Raw genomic sequence first — 14962 nt, 5'->3', positions numbered from 1 at the left:
AGAAAGAAAAATTATATTTTCTTTTGACAGAGACAGCTTGAATATTGGTTAAAAACACTTGATTTAGAGATAGGAATCCTAGGTTTGAATTTTGATTGAGCCCTATCATTTCTATCTGTCACTAGGAAAATAACAATATCTCCAGGCGTCAGTTTTCTGCTCTATCTAGATGAGATGATAGACTTGATGATGTTTGGGGGTCCATTGCACTCCACAACTTTGTGTCTTTATGCCTCTCTGTCTCATACTCTCCACCCCTGTGGCTAGACAGATTCTTCATGACAACACTGGCATTATCCCCAAACATGTACACTAGCTATGTATTGTGAATTTTACCTTATAGCATTGGCTGGCTTGCCTTGCCTCACAGATATTGTTGACTCATAGGCTTTTTGGAATGTAAGAAGTAGCTGTCCACTGAAGCCTCACTAATCTACCCCAAATAGGATGTCCAAATACCTTAATACAAAGAGTCATAATGTTTCTAAGTCCTCATTTGCTGAATCTGTATATATAAAATAATGGGTTAGTGGTTAATTACCTGCCAGAAGGGCTGGATCAAATAATTTCTTAGGTTCCTGGCCTAGACTTCTCAAAGCCATCTCTAAGACTCCATTTACTTCTATATTATACTATAGCTAATGTTTGTAAGAGAGATAGAGTTTGAAGATGAGGATGTCTGTGCAGGTTTTAGAAATGAATAAGGATTATTTGCAGTTACTTTTTACATTACTAACAAAGCAGGTCCCAAGAACAGTATTGGAAGAACTAAGTTTCTCATCCTTCCACTTTGATTTCCCTCCACATGGGCCATCCTCTTCATAAATGATCATAAATTCTGAATGAGTGGAGTAATGGAATTTTACTGCATTGCACGGTAATCTTCAATCTGATTATTCTTACAATGCAAAGCCATAGAAAGGAAAATTTAATAAAGCCCTACTCCTTTGAATCAAAAACAAAGCCAAATGACTTGCTGAGGTTTGAGTTTGCAAACTCACAAAAATACAAGAACTGGGTCAACTGAGGATATGACAGAATCCTTTAAGATACTGAAAAATCAGCTAAAAGATGCAGAATTATGGTATTGATTCAAAAGCACATGTTATGATTGTCTATTCCAGCACTTTCAACAAGAACACATTTATCCGAGACCACAATTTTACCCAGCTGGTGATAGCCAAATAAGTCAATAATAGAAACCTATAAACCCACTATCTTTCTTAGACAGTAAAGTAAACATTTTATGTATGTATCTTCTTTTTCATACCAAATTTCCCCAGCATTATTTTTTTTGTTTCCCCACTTCAAATTTTTACTAATAATGCTTAAATACATTAGAAATTCTGTGTAACATGACATCTTGCAAAAGTATAAAACTAGTAAGATGCTGGAGAAGCAGAGAGAGAACAGAATCACTCTATTGATTCATTCAACCAAGTATCACTGAGTAAGCTTACTATCAAGAATACTATGCACAGGGTTGAACTTTTTAAAAAAACTTTTTTTGAGGTACTGGGGCTAGAGATTGAACCCAGGACCTTGCATGTGGGAAGCAGGCATTCTACCACCAAACCATATTGGCTTCCCTAAGCTTTTTGTTTGTTTTGCTTGTTGTTTGCTTTTGCTTCTCCGGGAGGCACCGGGAACTGAACCTGGGACTTCCCACATGGGAGGCGGGAGCCCAACCACTTGAGCCACATCTGCTCCATAGACTGTTTTGTTAAACCTCTTATACCTGCTTATGTCATCATAGATTCATACTATCTGAATTTTTGATTGACATTTGGAGTGACTGTTATAAATTTGAGGTTGATTTTTTAAAAATCAGAATCAAAATTTTCATACGATAGGATTCAATCTGTATAAAAACTAAATATAAATAAATTCATAGAGACCGAAAAATAAAATAAAAAATTTTCCACCTCAGAGCATCTTTCCAAACTACTTTATCCATTGCTGGGGAGGCAGCAAAGTGTCATGGAAAAACCAGAGGCTCTGTCTGGTTTTAGCCAGGTTGTTTAACCTCTGTGAATTTTTATTTCCTCTTTTACAAAGTTGGAAAATATTATTTGCCCCCCCAGGGATGTTGTGAGTGTTAAATGGGGGTAATGTATGTACCGTAGCTAATGCAGAGTGTGACACAGGGCAGATGCTTATCCAATGGGCTGCCCTAACCCTCTACCCCCAATGGACTTTATCAGATGGGAGTCCAGTCCAGGTGGCCAAATGGGAAGAAGCCTACCATTAAGGGCACAGTACCACTCAGTGGCCGGCTCTACGTCATGGGACACAACTTATTTCCTTACAGTTTCCACTTCCTTAGCTTTTAACCCACTGTTCCAGGGTTGCCAACCGAAAAGTCAGCCAAATAACCCTAGTGAAGAAAGTTGACTGAGTTCAAGGGAGAAACCCTGGAAAAATGTCATCGGATTGATTCTATATTAACTTAACTCTGTCATACACATACTCGTACGGTACAATTCTCTCTTAAATTGGAGATGGTTTAAACACGAGGATGGTGGCATCTCAGCCTGAGTTTTTGGAGGAGTGGAGTCTCCAGGCTGCCTGGAACCTGGACGCCTGCCCTCGAGAGGACTGTCACTCCTCAACCCCAGCAGACTGCTGCCCCAGGGATGCGCAGATTCAGTTGTCCTCATATTCCCATTTATGAAATTAAGCTGAATATTTGAATTTAATGTGCATTTGCCCTCTATGTCAATGCTGGGCCCTGTCTGACCCCAGAGCTCCCAGTTTGCCCTAACTTTCCCTGGTTCATCTGCAATCTCTGGCTGTTCCTTCCTCCTTTCCCCCATAGCTTCCTTCTTTTCTTCTGGCTCATCACCCTTTGCAAGCCAGAGTTCCAATTTTAACTGACTTCTCTTTCCCCATATTTCTCTAAGCAATCTCATCTCCTTTCATGGTTTTGACCCCTTTCTTTCATGCTGAAGACTCCTAAATCTGAACACTCAACACTAACCTCATCTTGGAATTTTAGATTCATTTATCCAAATACCTGCCAAATAGCGCCATGTAAATCTCCTGCAGACATCACAAAGGAGCACAATCCCAAATAATCTTGTGAGTGTCCTGAAACATCCTCCACTGACCCCTCTTCCTCTTACATGTCCCTGCTCCCTATTTCCTTCTGAGTTCATCACCTAACCACTCATCCAGGTATCCAGCTCATACACCTAGGACCCAATCTTGGCTTGCTTTCTCCTTCACCACCGTATACAACTATTTTTCTAGTCACACCAATTTTGTTTCATGGCCATTTGTCAAACCCATCATTTCCTTTGCATTCCTGTAACCTGTGCCCTGGGCTTAGCTGGCGTCCTTCTTCATTTGAATTTGAGAATCCTAACTGGTCCCCCTACTTCCAGTCTCAACTTGCTCCCATCTATTCTCCGCAGTGTTGCTGCAGCCAGTCAATCTAAAATTATCTGACCACGTCGCTCCCCTACCTGGAACTTTCCAGAGGTTTTCAGACATCTAAACTTACAGCTCTGCGCAACAAGGTGTGAGCAGTGACAAGTCAAGGTTAAGACAGAAACTACAACTGAAAAAACAAATAGCTTCCAAGGGCAGAAAAAACAAATAGCTTCCAAGCCAGTGACTAATCCAGGTAGTGGACCAGGGCTGATGGGAATTGGAGCTAGAATTTTCCACACTTAGAAGAGGATCCTTAGGCCACAGACAGTATCCCGCTTTGCTTTTTAAGATCCCTGGCTAAAGGAATTGTAATGAGCCAAAGCCTCTTTTTTTTTTTTTTTTTAATCTTCAGGACAGTCAATATATTTGGTCTCACGTAACCCCAAATTTTGAACTTAATTAACCTTCCTCTAATTTTCCACCTCTACTGTTTATTGTTCAATTCTCTACCTATTTTTAAACTGAAGAGAATCTGCGGGGCCTTAAAATTAATTTTGTGGCAACAGTGTAACTGTTTTTATTTCAGGGCTGTGCTGCACTTGGAGGAGGTCTATCTTTTCTTCTTTTGTTTATTTTTGTCACCAGGATTCCCTTGATGGAAGCAAAGCCTTATTATCCATAATGTCTTATCATTTTATTGTAAGCTTTAGCAGAAAGCGCTGGGGATTTTGCTGTGCTATGAGAACTTCCAAATTGCATGCCAATCTTGTTTTACAAGTTTCTTATCTCTTTTTCGTTTGTTCAGCCTGTGGTCACCAGTGGCTTACAGTGTCACCAGAATCTGTTGAAAGAAATAAAAAGGTTTTGTTCTGCAGACCTTATCTGCAGTTCTGTTTGTGTTCTCCAAGCCACTGGTGGTTTGTGACATCATTGGATTCCCATGATGTCACCTTAGCCACTTACAAAGATAATCTTATCATTGTACTCCATTTATTTATTATAATTCTCCAGCATTTTTTCAGTCACACCACTCCTCCTTTACTGCTCTAATATCAGATGAAAATCCTGAATTATTCATTCTGTTTAGAGATTATCTATTTTCAATTACGAGATATGAATGAAAGTATTAAGATCGAGACTGATAAAAAGCAACGGAGGTTAAATGGACTCATGATTCAGGAAATAGTAGCATAAATGGTAATGAGGGCATTTCCTAAATGGTTTTTAAAGAAAAAAATATCCTATAATAAAATGGTCAAATACATGCAAGAAAACATAGATTAAAAAGGGAATCATCTTTAAAAAGTTGTTTACTTATGTAAAATAAAAGAATCTTTGATAAGAATCTTACAATGTGAACATAAGTCATTCTCTAATATTATGAAATGATTTATTTACAATTCTTAAGATATTCCATTTGAAAAATGGACTCTGAGTTCAAATAAGTTAGCAACAAAATGCAAAAGCCTCAATAAGTATAATATTGAAGAATATGAACAGGTAGTTGACAACGGAGGAAATACAATGCCAGAAACCATATGATAAAATAGCAATCAAAAATTATAATATGTATCTATCATCCAGTAAGAAAAAGTTATCAAAATAATTCACCTTGCTGATGATGGTATGGGCAAAAACCAGTCTCATACACTGATGATGTAATAACAGAAGTCCAAATTTATATAAGTGTCAGTTGGATAGTAAGATAGAGAGTAAAGACACTCCAAAACATTTATACAGATTTACCAAGCAGTTATAATTTTCAGAAGCAAGTCTGTGGGCATATTCTAAAAGAACAGAAAAGATTGTGTGTCTCAAAAATGTTCAGCATGGTAGCCTTTATAATGTCTTTTTAAGAAGAATGATTAAATAAACCATCCTTGAATCCATACACCAGAATATAATGCAGGATTAAGTTATATTCTAAGAGCTTAAAGTAATTACGAAAAAGATGATTTGTAAAATTGAATCAAAAAAGCAATTTGCATGTGTAGGGTAGGAAATCAGCTATGAATAATATTCATAAAATAAGGCTGCAAAGAAATACAAAACAGTTGTGTTTATATCTGGGTGATAGGAAGAATGGTCATTTGGATTTTAGTCATTATACTTCTCTCCGTACTCCAAGTACTCAACAATAAGCATGATATGCTTTTATTACTTTTAAAACTATTATAAATATATTATTGAGGCATGACTAATGATACCATCCAAAAAATAACTCTTATCTCATTAATTTTTTTTTTTTGCTATTGTTTGGAATGGCAATGTGTGATTGCAGTTTTTAAAAAAAGGTACTAGGAATTGCCACCATTAATCAAATATTTGGATACCCTTTCAAAATGATTCTGCTTGTTTTAGGTTTGGGGATTATAACCAACTTTCTTGTCCATGTACCTGTTGGGAGAAATAAAATTACTCCTGTTTTTGGTATATTTGCCTTTGAATCTTTTGATCAGCGTGTGCTTTTGCTCATCAAATTTCCTTGCAATGTTCAAGTCTTAATCTTTCTTTTCGCATGAGAGAATGGTTAACATTGTCCTTTTGTGGCAAGCAGATGAAATTGAGAAATTCGTGATAGACCAAAAGTTAACTAATGGGTGGAAAATAAAATTGGGGGTTTTGAGTTTTAAAATGGGATAAAGGTCATATGAATATCGTAAGAGTCACACAAGGGCATCTATTTAACCATATATATATATGGCAATTTATTTGACTATGAACAATACCTGGTACCTTATCCACAAGTTAACTCTCCAAGGGAGAACTTTCACGACACTTTGGAAAAAGGCAGCAATTATCTATTGAACAGATTCGAGACTATTCATCTCAGCTTCCACAATTCCCACCAATAAAGCTCCTCGGCCTTTGGCCAAGAGCACGGTCTGCTCTGCCTCACTTATAAACCCTGGGGTTGGAGCTCAGCACTGGAGCCGAGTGAATAACAATGAAGACAGCTTCAAAAAGGCATCGGCCTCCACTGATTATGAGAAGTCATTTTTCATTTTTTCCCCCTTTTAGATCTGAGTTTCTTCTTTAGTTCTCCAGGACTTTGCTTCATAATTGTGCACCAGAAGGGCTGCCTTGTAGCGAGAACTCTTTTGTCCACCAGGGAGGGTAAACAATTTCACATGGATTTGGGAAAGACCAAAATTATGACAGACTGTAGAAGGTGACAGACTTCTGGGACAGGCTGTCCTGCTCTGGCAGCTCACGTTGGTCCTAACAGCATGTGCAGTTTTGATGCCAATGGGGTCTGTTGTATCACCTGTAAACTAGGGGGGCGCACACTGGCTTGATGACTTGAAAGCAGGGGGTTCAGGCCACCTGTGGGCCCTCCCAAGTTTTAGAGCTAAGGTTCTATTTTATTTTCTTTTGTACTTCATTGCATTCTTTCTCATGCTCTTTTCATTCAAAGATTCAGTCCCAAGACAGGATTATGATACTCCACCAGCTGTTGTGTCAGGTAGGAAAATTCTCATTCCTTTAAGACTTGATTGGAGGGGAGAGATGGAGTTTGCCTGGTTTCTTCCAAAACTCTTTAAAGCAGTGATTCTCAGCAGGGCTGGGTACAGGGTATTTGAACTTCGGTTTGGGGGTTATATGTGATTCCAGAGAGCATATTTAATATTACATTCCAGTTTTCTGTCTGGAAAATAAATATGTTGCTTTGAAATATAAAGTAAAAGCACAAAGACATTTTGTCAATCAAGGATATGCAGAACACAGAGTGTATCAAACTATCAGTGATTCTCAGCGTTAGATGGCATCATCAGAATTTCTGGAAGTGGGGAAAGAAATGTATCAAAAGAGGGTATGGATTAATTAAAAAACAGTTTGAGAAGCACTGCTTTATAGACCAGAATTCTTCTGAAATCAGAAAATCATCCCATTTTGCTTGCTTGGCACCCAGCATAGTTAAATCTGACACATAGTAGGTGCTCAATATAATTGTTTATTGAATGAATCAAAGCTTCACATTTGTTCCAAAATGATATTTTGATTACTGGAAGAGAAGCTGCCAATGTTCCATTTGACAACAAAGTGGCAGAGGTTGATTTGAGAATACTTTAGTGTCTTGAGGATTTTAATTAGTCATCTTTGAGTTGTTTGATGAAATTCAGTAGCACAGCTTATAATGCAGTGTATGTATTTGAAGAAGTGGGTTTTTATTTTGAATTGCATAGGTTTTCTTGTGCTTCCATCTTAATTTTTCAGTTTGGTTTCTTGCAAAGTGTATAATGGACACAATTTTTTCTTTTTGTTATATTTTTTTAAGTAAATAAAATACCAGCAGCTTAAAGAGCTTTGAATTCTTTCATCCTTTGATGTGTCAGATGGCAAGGACATGAAATCTAAATCAAGAAGGGCATTGGAGAAACAGAACAAGCAACCAAGGCCAAAAATAGACTGAAAGAGCCCATGGGCAGTTGAGTCTGGCAACCGGACGGTGGTTTCCAAGTGGAAAACATCTTGTGCTTGGCCACCCTGATTGCTTGACCCAGCATGTGAAGGGTAATCCTTTTCCCATGTGTTCTGGACTTGTTTAGTTATGCTCATAGCTGAATGCTCATCTTGGAACTTCAATTAAGAATGTCCCTATAGAAGAACAATGAGCTACCTTTCAGCTGTGAGGTCACTTTGGTCCTCTTGGATATGTCCATAAATTATCATTAATTAAAATATCACTTATCTTTCTCCTAAGTGTATTACCTGTCACATTTTGATGTATCTGTCTCATTTAGAATACGGAGTCCCTGGGAAGACTTTGCTTAACTTATATAGCATCCACTTTGCTTAACATGTGTGGTATCTACCCTTGGTAATTTTCCATTATTAATAATAATGAAAGATACAAAACTAGAACTTACCTTCAACTGGGTTTCCTGATTTCACTTTCAAAAACACAATGAAAAAAAAGTAATCAAATGCACTTACTAGAGATGAACCATTGGCCACGCTCTACACGAATCAGTTGAAGGAGAACATCTGGATGCAGGTTGAGGCTCAGGAATTTCCACTTGATTCCAAAGACAGGGGCGAATGAAAGTTCCTAAGCAGAGAAAGTTCTGCTACTTTTTTAAAAATAAAAGTTTATTGAAGTATGTCATACATACATGCACATACAAAAGCAATAAGTATACAGTGAAAGTTGTGAACTTACAAAACAAACATGCATACCATCATACAGGGCTCTCATACATCAGCCCAATGCCAACACCTTTGATTGTTAACCAACTATGAAAGAGCATCATCAAAACATCACTACTAATTTTAGCCCATATCCTACATTTTCTAAGTTAGTGCTGTAAGAAAGTTAATCTGGCAATTTTCTGTTCTCCTTAGGAAAAAAGAAACAGGGATTACAGATTAGAGAGAGTCGAGATGGAATAGAATTAGAATATTGCACTACGGTCCCGGCAGTGGAATACAAGGAAGGGACCAATGTAGAGATGACCCAAAAAATAATATTTTGGGGAGATTTTACAGTTGTTTTTCCCTTGAAAGTTTTGATTGGTGGTTTGGCATCTTATAAACTTTCAGACCTCTTTGGTCTACCTCTAATAGAATTGCCTTCTTAAAATGTTTATTAAATGCCTGGTAGGAACAACTTGAGTAAATTTTGAAAAATGATCTTTTGACAACAACAGGAAATTGAAACAAAAAAAAAGATGCTGTAGTGTCTCCTTCTCATATCTCCCAATAGACCACTATTGGACAACTCAACTAATAATCAATTCTTTGCCAGTGTAGGAGCAGACTGAACTGTCATAATTTATTGGGATTCAAGATATCAGCTTGATAATCTACAGAGCCATAACCCAATCCAATTTCATTCAATCAATAGTTCAAACATGTACTGAACACTTTCTGAGTAATAGATACTGCACTCAAGTGCCAGCAATACAAAGATATTAGATAGATAGATAGATAGATAGATAGATAGATAGATAGATAGATGATTTAGTTTAATTTTGTTGTTGTTTTGTTATTATTTGTGATGTTAAATGTACAAAGAATGGAGGAACTAGAATCTATAATCTGGAAAGAAGATTAGAAAATCTTCAGGAATAAAATGAATTCTAAGCTGTATTTGGGAGTATGAATAAGGAGTTTCCAGCTGGACACAGATGGAAAATTACATTAGGTGGATGGGAAGGAATGAGCAAACTCTTAGCGGCAGACAGCAGTATGGAGCAATAGATGACAGCAAGTCATTCACAATTGTTGGGAAAAGTGGTCACTATGTCAGACACTAAGGCAGAGTCAGGGTAGATATGACTCTAAGGACCCATTCTTCCTTGAGTCATGTGTCACCATGTACTTTTCTTTATAACAAAGAATATTTATTAAGAGCATACTTTGCATCAAGCCCTGTGCAATGTCCTGGGGATTCAACTTCCCTCTAAGAACCTAGGGTCTAGTTAGGAAGTTAGGTATGAACAGGTTATTACAAAAGTTTCATAGATGCTAAATACGAACCAATATCATGATGTTTAGGTTGTAAATTTTTTAATCAGATGCCTCAGTTCAGAAACTACACATGTCAGTTACTAGTTGTGGATTCTTGGGAAAATTACCTAACTTTTCTGTAACTCAGTTTATGCATCTGGGATAATAATAATAAATACTTCCTAAGGGTCTTGTGAGCATTAAATGAGTTAAGATATATAGCCTGGGTAGAACAGAGCTTGCCATAAAGTAAGTGTTCAAATGTCATTGGCCACAGCTCTGCTAATCATTGCTGATCCCAGGCACTATGCTGGTACAAAGGAAGGACAACTAACATAGAGCAGGGAGGCCAGAGAAACAATCCCAGGGGAAGAAACATCTCCACATAGATATAAGTACACATGGGAATTAGCCAAGTGAAAAATAAGTTGAAGGAGGAGAGTTTCAGACAACTGAGGCAGCATGTAGAAAGGCTTATGGGTTAACAAGGTATGGCCAATTCAGAGAACTACAGATGGTTCAATGGAGCACAGATACAGACAGAAGATGGGGAGTGAAGAAATAAATAGAGCAAAATCATCAGGTATGGTAATTTGTACTCTATCCTGATGGCAATAGAAATACATTATAGGGTTTTCAGTTGGAAAATGACATAATCAGTCTGGCTATAGGAGAAAGAATGCATTGGAGTGAGGTGAAACCAGAATTAGGGCCAGAACTCAATAGTCCAGGCAAGAAATCATGGTGGCATGAACTAAAGTTATGGAAATGAGAATGGAGAGAAGCTGGCACATTTGTGACATATTAAGGGGATAGATTGCTCAGGACTTGGTAAATGATTGAATATCAGAATAGGTGACAGAAGAGTAAATGGTAGCTCTTAAGTTCCAAACAACTCAAGGGGCCAAGGGGCCATTTTCTGGTATCTGAACCACAGGAAAGAAGAATGGGTTTGGCAAGAGAGAGGCCAAGTTCAGTGTAGTATATGTTGGGTTTGAGATGCCTATGAGGCACCCAAATAGAGATGTTCAGTAGATGCTTGGGTGTGTATGTTTGGAACTCAGAAGATAGCTCTTAGCCAGAGATGGATTTTTGGAGTTATTGTCATGGATTTAAAGCATGTCACCTAGAGAATATACTTTGAGTGAAAAGAAGTAGGCAGAACCTTGGAAATAAGAATGAGCAGAAAGCCTAAAATATAGTTTGAAAAAGAACAACTACAGACATGGAAGGAAAACCAGGAGTATATGATTTCAAAGATGCCAATATTTCAAAATGGAAGCCTGATAGTAAGATGAGTGCTGAAATGAGGCCATTGGATTGAGCTATACAGAGATCGCCTGTGAGTTTGATGAGAAAATTTTAGCGGGAAGGACAAAGACAGTGATTATCCTGTGACAAAGTAGACAAGGCAATTGCAGGTAACTCAATTTTGACCTTGGAGAGGTATAGCAAAGATGACAACAAAAAATGAATGGAAGAATGAAACGGGTTGATTTACACATTAATTTTCTTAAAGATAGGAACTATTCGATCATTCTGGGAAAAAGCCAGGAAAGAGTTCTAAAGATTGAAGATGTAATTCATAGAGGGGATGACTGGGAGAGCTGGGTCCTTGAGGAAGCCAGACATCTCTTCCAGGAATGTGGGGGACAGAAAGAAAGGATGATATATGTGTATGTAAGTTTGTAAATGTAGTAGTAGGATGTCAAAGGATTTCCCACATGATAAATAATATTTGTGTTCTATGTGAAGTATTAGGTGGCATTTTATTTAGAGAGTGAGTGGGAGATGGCATGGTAAGAGTCTTCAGAATGGAGATTTAGGAAACTGTGGAGTGAGAAAGACAGCTAGCAAACCATAGAGGGCTGAAAGGAAGTACTGGGGGTCCATTGGAAGCTACGGAATATGGACTTTTGTGATACCAATCTGTGAGGGTATTTGATTTTCCATAGCAGTGTTCACTAGCTGAGAAGGCAGACAGGTAGATTAATCCAAGATTAAGGTTTTCCTGAGTGGGCTGAGAAGAAGGGCAATATGCATTGATGATATTGACAAGTGAGTGATTGAGTGACAAACCATGTTTCCTGGATGCATAGGATAAGAAAAGAAGGTAATGCGAGATAAGGAGAAAGCAGGGACCAGAAAGATTAGAGGTTTCCATGGAATCTGTGGAGATACAGGTCAGAAGTGGAATACTTGGATTTAAGATTTGGGATATTGAACTCTCTCTTGGCAAAGTTCAGGTCATGGGAGCTGGGGTCCAAAGTGAACTTGAGCCGAAGGTGACAACAGCCTAAGGGAAGTCAAGCCAGAAAAACTAAGAAGCTGCTATTTAAGTGGCATGTTTTCGTTTGTTTGGACTAGGGATTTTTGCTGGTTTGTTTTTTGCCATTAATAAGATCTGGACAAATCTTTAAAGACAGTGTCCCAAATACAGAGGATGAGTGAAGGCATATTTGTCAAGTATGCTAAAAAGACACTGAAGTCTTTTTCTTTCAGAATTTTTAAGAATTCAAGTTCTTTCCAGAACATTTGGACTATAGATCTGATTAAAGGCAGGAAAGAATATCAGAACCAGAGTTTTTTTGGGGGGAGTTGGTGGTTGGGGGTGTGTGGATTATGTATCACCAATGAGACTGAAAATGATTTAAATTGTACAGAGGCAAACTTGTTATTTTCATTTCCTCAGTTATATAATTATTTTATTGTGGATTTTTAAGTTCATCACATGCACTTTTTAAAGGATATTTTTGCTTAGGAAGAGCCTGAGGTAAATAGTTATTAAACAGAGGATACATTTTTTTTCAGGATAATACAAATTCAGAGCTAAGGCTCGATGTCCAAAAACAAGTGGCTGAGGTTTAGTAAAAGAGATGTCTCCACTTTATTCAATTGAATCACCTCTCCTTGTCCACATCTCTGTTACCTCTTAAAGGGACGGAGGACAGAAGGCTGGTACCACCCTATACATTTTCACACAAAATCAGAAATCTGTTCTCTTTCTGGTATTCCTTTTCCATAACATTTATAACTCCTTGAAAGATCTACCTATTTTAAGCAAACTTTAGTGGAAAAATATGTAAATGAAGGGTAAAAGACCATTTTTTTTCCCTAATTATGTTTGGATTTTATAAGGCTCATATGAAAACAACAGATATTTTATAGTCAAATTTTTATCTCAGTTCCCATGAGCTTAATTTCCTTGAAGGGTGTCTGCATGAAATCAAGCAAAAGACTACTATCAACAGAGATCAAAAGTAGGACCAAAATTCATGCCCTTTTTCTAAAGCTCAGAGTTCAGAATTTGAATATGGTTTGGAAACATGAAAAATGAAGAACTGGACCAGAGAAATACATTGATGGAAACCCATCGAACTTCCAGAACATTTAGGAATGCTCTGCCATCTTATTTCTACGTACCAGCTAAAATGACTAGAAAATAGTAAATATTATCACTACAAGTTCATGATGAATTTTCACAGACTATAAATACATCACAATGTAGTTTCACTCAGGGTGGTCAGATATTAACTCCTTAAATGTGAGGTTTCTAGTCAGAAACCTTCTAAGGCCTTCATAGAGGTACTTGCCTTGGACTAAGGGAAAATTTACTGTTAAGAACAGTAAACATTGCTACTTCAGAGAACAGAACCATTTTTCAAGCCCTAAGCAACATTTATTTTTCATGGATACTATGAGCTAATTACAAATGATTTCCACCTCTTAATTAAAAATTAGGTCCATTAGTACCTTTAATTAGCAATAATTAGCCATTAAATCGTATTTACTGTAAAAGACCTGCTTACAGAGTCATAAATGTTCCCACAAACCACACAGGAAAATCAGTTTCATTTTTTTGCTTGAATACTGTGCATGTACTTTGATTGCAAAATGGCATTTCTTTAAATATGTTAATTAATTGACTTTTTTTTTCTATTTTGAATACATTTTACTTAGGGAGAGTTTGCTCTACTTGTCATTCATTCATTCAACTAATATTTATCGAGCTCCTACAAGGCCACAAGGCATCTGAGCTAGAAGAATAGATGTATTCCTTGCCCTCAAAAAATATTGAATCTAACAGCAGAGGACGAGATTGTAAAGAACTGTCACATAGCACAGTATGTGACAGATATCATCAGAGTAATCCGCAGGGTGGGGTATTATACGTGATATTTGTCTGTGAATGGACAAATAGACACATGCATGTTGAGTAATTGTGTTCCTGCTGGGGCATTTGTATTGTTCACTAAATTATAAAAAAATGAAGACTTTAAGATCTTTCTGACGGGACCACATTTTTTATTACTCTATTCAAGTAACTTATCCTGAAGGGAGCTTTAGCAAATAGACTGCTCTGATTTATAAACATCACCATTATCCAGCCCAGTTGATTTGGGGAGGGAGATGGGAGGGTGCAAAATCATATCCTTATCTTCTATGGGTTGGCAAACCTGTTCTGTAAAAGTCCAGATAGGAAATATTTTAGGCTTTGCTGGCTACACAGTCTATGTCACAGCTACTCAACTCTACAGTTAGAGTCTTGAGCTATCAGTACTAGCTCTCCTATTTCGCCTTGGGTTACTACCTGAATTCTGCTTTGCACTCTAAAGGTGAAGGGAAGATTTCCTGGCCTTGTCTAAAGACCAAACTCTGCATTGGCCAGGACTGGGAGGGCTGGAAATATGGCTGCCCTTCCGATGTGCATCATATACATCGAACGGGCAGGCAGCATCCCACAAATAAACAAAGCTGTCTCTTTGTGGTAGAATCCTTCAATGAATGACAGCAATAGACTCCAAGCATACCACAGCAGCCGTATCTCTTAGCACCTCAGTCATCTACAAAAGGGCAGAGCCTACGTAATAGGCAACTTAGGAAGAGAGCACTTTCAAGTCGATCGTTTTTAAATTCAGCCACTTGCATGGCATGTATCAGCACATGTAGCCCTGAAAGCACATATTTTTCTTTATACTCACCAGTACAGTGGGCACTTGAGATTCCTGTCGGAGAATCCAACCATGAATTGACTATGATCCAGCACTTGCCAAAGGCATGTCTGAGACATCTGATGCTGGAGGGATACCAGCCTAGCAGGCGTGTTAACATTTCTCTAGACTCTGTTAAATTA

At 37.7% G+C, this 14962-nt stretch overlaps 1 protein-coding gene across 11 annotated transcripts in view; it reads left to right on the top strand.

Annotated features, from left to right (window-relative positions):
* RBMS3 (RNA binding motif single stranded interacting protein 3) overlaps positions 1 to 14962 on the top strand; it is a 717407-nt gene that overhangs the window by 662754 nt on the left and 39691 nt on the right. For 6 of the 11 annotated variants that reach the window (XM_071212851.1, XM_071212850.1, XM_071212854.1 and 3 more), the window contains one exon: positions 6794 to 6841. The exons of the other annotated variants lie outside the window; for them this stretch is intronic. In XM_071212851.1, the coding sequence (XP_071068952.1) occupies positions 6794 to 6841 (48 nt within the window). The remainder of the gene's footprint in view (positions 1 to 6793; positions 6842 to 14962) is intronic. 11 annotated transcript variants of the gene reach the window in all.

The sequence above is a fragment of the Dasypus novemcinctus genome, chromosome 31 (assembly GCF_030445035.2).
Source record: "Dasypus novemcinctus isolate mDasNov1 chromosome 31, mDasNov1.1.hap2, whole genome shotgun sequence".
In the NCBI taxonomy this organism is placed as follows: Eukaryota; Metazoa; Chordata; class Mammalia; order Cingulata; family Dasypodidae; genus Dasypus; species Dasypus novemcinctus.
This window is presented reverse-complemented; position numbering and strand designations above follow the sequence as displayed.